Source organism: Vigna unguiculata, chromosome 9 (genome assembly GCF_004118075.2).
Source record: "Vigna unguiculata cultivar IT97K-499-35 chromosome 9, ASM411807v1, whole genome shotgun sequence".
NCBI classification, from domain to species: Eukaryota; Viridiplantae; Streptophyta; class Magnoliopsida; order Fabales; family Fabaceae; genus Vigna; species Vigna unguiculata.
Genome location: NC_040287.1, coordinates 37,892,564 through 37,895,910, shown reverse-complemented (window position 1 = coordinate 37,895,910; position 3,347 = coordinate 37,892,564). Strand labels below are relative to the sequence as shown.

Below are 3,347 nucleotides of genomic sequence, written 5' to 3'. Positions count from 1 at the left end.
TTTTGGAAATAGGCTTATACAGAAATTGGTTTGATCCACTGCATAGAGTCCTTCACATCACTTATCAGAAGGAGGCAGATAAGTTACTACCATACAGTGGCAATCAAAAGCATTTTACAAGGTACAACATCTGGCTGCCAGAAGCATCAAATGCATGTAGGAACCTTAAAGATAACAGCCATTTACCACTTTTCTAGCGGTTTTTTTCCACCATATCAGGATGAAAGGGATAGGGATTGAATTTCTGACATAGATACATGCATACATAAGTTACAGGTTATCAAATTGTAGACACTAAAACTGGAGTATTTCCAATCACAGGCTGAAGACTGGCTGCATGTTCTAGTTGTTTCCATGCTTCCTTCCGCTTCTCTGCAGCTGCGTTTAGCAGTGCTTCTTCTTCCTTAAACTGAGAATGACAAGCCAGGAATAGCTTCTCATCCATCTCTGCAAACATTTTTCTAACATTATGAGTTAGGTTCATCACTGCTTGGCTCCAGTGGCCTTGAGAATTCTTCTCTAAGGCTGGAAACATGATTGGCAGGATCACTTGTCGGTTGTGAGCAATCAAATTCACAATATGATCATTGTTCCATAAGAAAAGGGCTCTTTCAGCTACCTGAAACAATTCATGTTGAACAGAAAAGGGTTATGTTTCAGCAGTTAAGAAAAACGTCACAGGAAACAAGTGATTCTCAGAAGATACAAAAACAAATGAAGATGGAGAGGAATTGCAGAAACTAAATCAGTTGCCATGCCAGTCCCTATATTGAAAAGACAAGAAAGTTGCCAAACATACTTAAAGAAAACATGGACAGCTCTAATCAAACAAGAAGGAATACAAACTACTTTCAGTTTCACATCCTATAAAGTGAACTCTAACACAAAATTAATGCAATCAACTCAATAATAACCTTGGCAGAAAAATCTCCCAACAAAGGTGCAGTACATTTTGGACTTTGAACCTGAAGTTATTAAGCATTATTATTAGTCCCTACCCTGTGATGTACATATTCCTGAATCAATTCCATTAAGGATGGATAAACCAGGTTCTGAAGCCTGTTGAGTACTTATACTAAAAGCCAGGCTGTGAAACAGTATGCCCTTTGATTCAGACAGGATTTTTGTGTCTTCACAAATCCCCCTGGTGTTTATAGATTGTTCTTTCCAACACAGCAAAAATGACACTGATCTTGTATTAGCTGGGTGTGAAACGCATCCCTGTATTATAAGGGTTCTACTCCACATCTTGGAGAGACTATAAAGATCCGTTTGCTAATGTGCTTAGCCAGAATAGATAGCACCATGCAAACTATAGTTGAAAGGCATAGATTTCATTCCTATATAAAAGCATGAAAATAACTAGAATTAGCTAATAAGTGAATAAAAATCGTACCTGAAAGTGCATACTGTTAATGCAGCATCCAATCCGCCAAAACAACGGTACCATGACCCTCTGGAACTCTACCATGTTAATTGTTTCCAAAATTTCTTCCAGTTCACCCAGGAACATCACCTCTTTCTGACTATTCGTTATCGGCCAATACTTCAACAATCCCCTGATGACAATGCTCGCCAACTTAGGCTCCTTCTCCACGAACTGTGTAACGCAGTAAGACAACTGCTGGAAGTACACCCCCATAGATTTGGGCTTGTGCAAAGGGATCAAAACCCTCCACAAGAAGATCTTGTGCTCCTCCTTCAAAGGCAAAGCAAACCCGCTAATTATGCTCCCAAAAATCTCCAACAACTCAGCAATCCCATTGTGCCTCTCAGTCTCAAACACAAACTTAAAAAACACGTTGTTAATGGATTTCCTTATGTAGGGTCTATGCACCATGAACTTGCCATAAACCCTATGCATAATGGTCTTCAAGCAGTCCCTCTCCCTAGGATCTTCCGAATCAAACAACTCCAACAACCTCAAGATAAAAGAATGGTCGATGTACTTCTTGGCCACCTTAGCATCAAGACAGTTAGAGGTTATAAACTTGAGCAGCAAATCATACACGAGCTGCAAATGAGGCCAAGCGGGATCAAAGGATGGCTCATCATCATCATTCTCACCACCACGATTGGACCTATAATTTGGCGGGAAAACGCGAAAGAGATTAATAGCACACATTCTACACACAGCGAGAATAGCAGGTTCACCGAACCTCGTGGACCCACAAGAGGAAACAAAATCAACAAGTTCAACAAGGGTTCTTCTCTTCACCTCTTTCTCCACCGTGTCCTTACCAGGGTCCGTGAAATCGAACGACACGCAACACAGACTCAGCTTGCTCACGAAAAGGTTCATCTTTTCCGAGCTTGGAACATCCTTGAAGGGCACCAGAGGTTCTATCACCGACACCGTGCTCGCCGGAAAGACCGCAGACGAGGATGTCCGTTTCGCAGCGTTCGAAGCGGCCGCGACGCCGTGCGTGCGATTGTGTCTGCCGGCGGCGCGTGGGGAATCGTCCGAGCGCGACGAGTCGGCTCGGCATGACTCGTCCGAGTCGGATTTCGGTGTCTTGCGGGGGAGTCTGCTGAGGAATTGCTTCAGCATGGCGACCCGGAAGGTAAAAACGGTAAATTTGAAAACTTTAGACGAAACCCATTAAAGAAGACAAATCAATGTGGCACGAAAATCAATGGTTTCTGCTTGAATGGCAGAATGAGGAAGGAGCATAGAGTGAAACCCTAGATCTCAGTCATGGAAAGCAGGAGAAATTACAAGCAATGTGAGACGGGTGCATGAAATTGAGACGGGAAATTCAAAAGGGTCGAGAAAAAATTGCGATTTAGCCGCATGCATGGGAGAAAAATCAAATCTTGAAGATTGTGAAAGAGAGAGCTTCAGGAATGCAAATGAAAAGCTTCTTCTTACAAGAAGGGTGAAGAATAATTAACATTTATCATTAGAAACTCGGCCGTTTCGGATCTTCTTTTTCTCGGGAATGTGAGAAAAAATGAAAAAAAAAAAATTGTAAAATGCTGAATGTGGGAAAGAAGGAGTTTCTAATTTCTCTCTATAGGACACACATGGTTAGAGGGAATGTGTGAAGATGTAGATCAAGAAGTTTTCTTCTGTGAATTTTTTGGACAATGAAACCTCTTTAGCTGTTTCTTCTTCTGTTGTTGGATAATGTGATCCACCGCCATGGAACTCAGAAATAAACAAGAAAAACTACAATGAGGCAATGGTTGGTTTTAACTTCTTTTATCTTGTTTAGGGGCTTTTAATCAAAATCACCAAACAGTAGTGGCACTTGTTCTAATATTCTATAATTTCTATCATTTTATGAATTTAATTTTATTCAATAATTTTGGTTTTTTTTGTTAGGGTTTGAGATATATCGATA

At 40.9% G+C, this 3,347-nt stretch overlaps 1 protein-coding gene across 1 annotated transcript; it reads right to left on the bottom strand.

Moving 5' to 3' along the window:
* On the bottom strand, window positions 1-3,194 carry LOC114164548 (serine/threonine protein phosphatase 2A 57 kDa regulatory subunit B' kappa isoform-like). The gene is made up of 2 exons (XM_028049262.1): window positions 1,397-3,194; window positions 1-619 (listed from the first exon to the last, which is right to left on the bottom strand). The coding sequence occupies exons 1-2, from the start codon at window positions 2,549-2,551 to the stop codon at window positions 281-283; spliced, it is 1,494 nt and encodes a 497-aa protein (XP_027905063.1). The 5' UTR covers window positions 2,552-3,194; the 3' UTR covers window positions 1-280.
* Between the last annotated feature and the right edge of the window lie 153 nt (window positions 3,195-3,347).

What these genes read in the sequence shown, in the direction of transcription:
- LOC114164548 (XM_028049262.1), bottom strand. Translation starts at nt 2,551, where the DNA reads ATGCTGAAGCAATTCCTCAGCAGACTCCCCCGCAAGACACCGAAATCC. An exon ending in TTAACAGTATGCACTTTCAG is followed by an intron (nt 620 to 1,396) that starts GTACGATTTTTA and finishes GAATTGTTTCAG; the next exon opens with GTAGCTGAAAGAGCCCTTTT.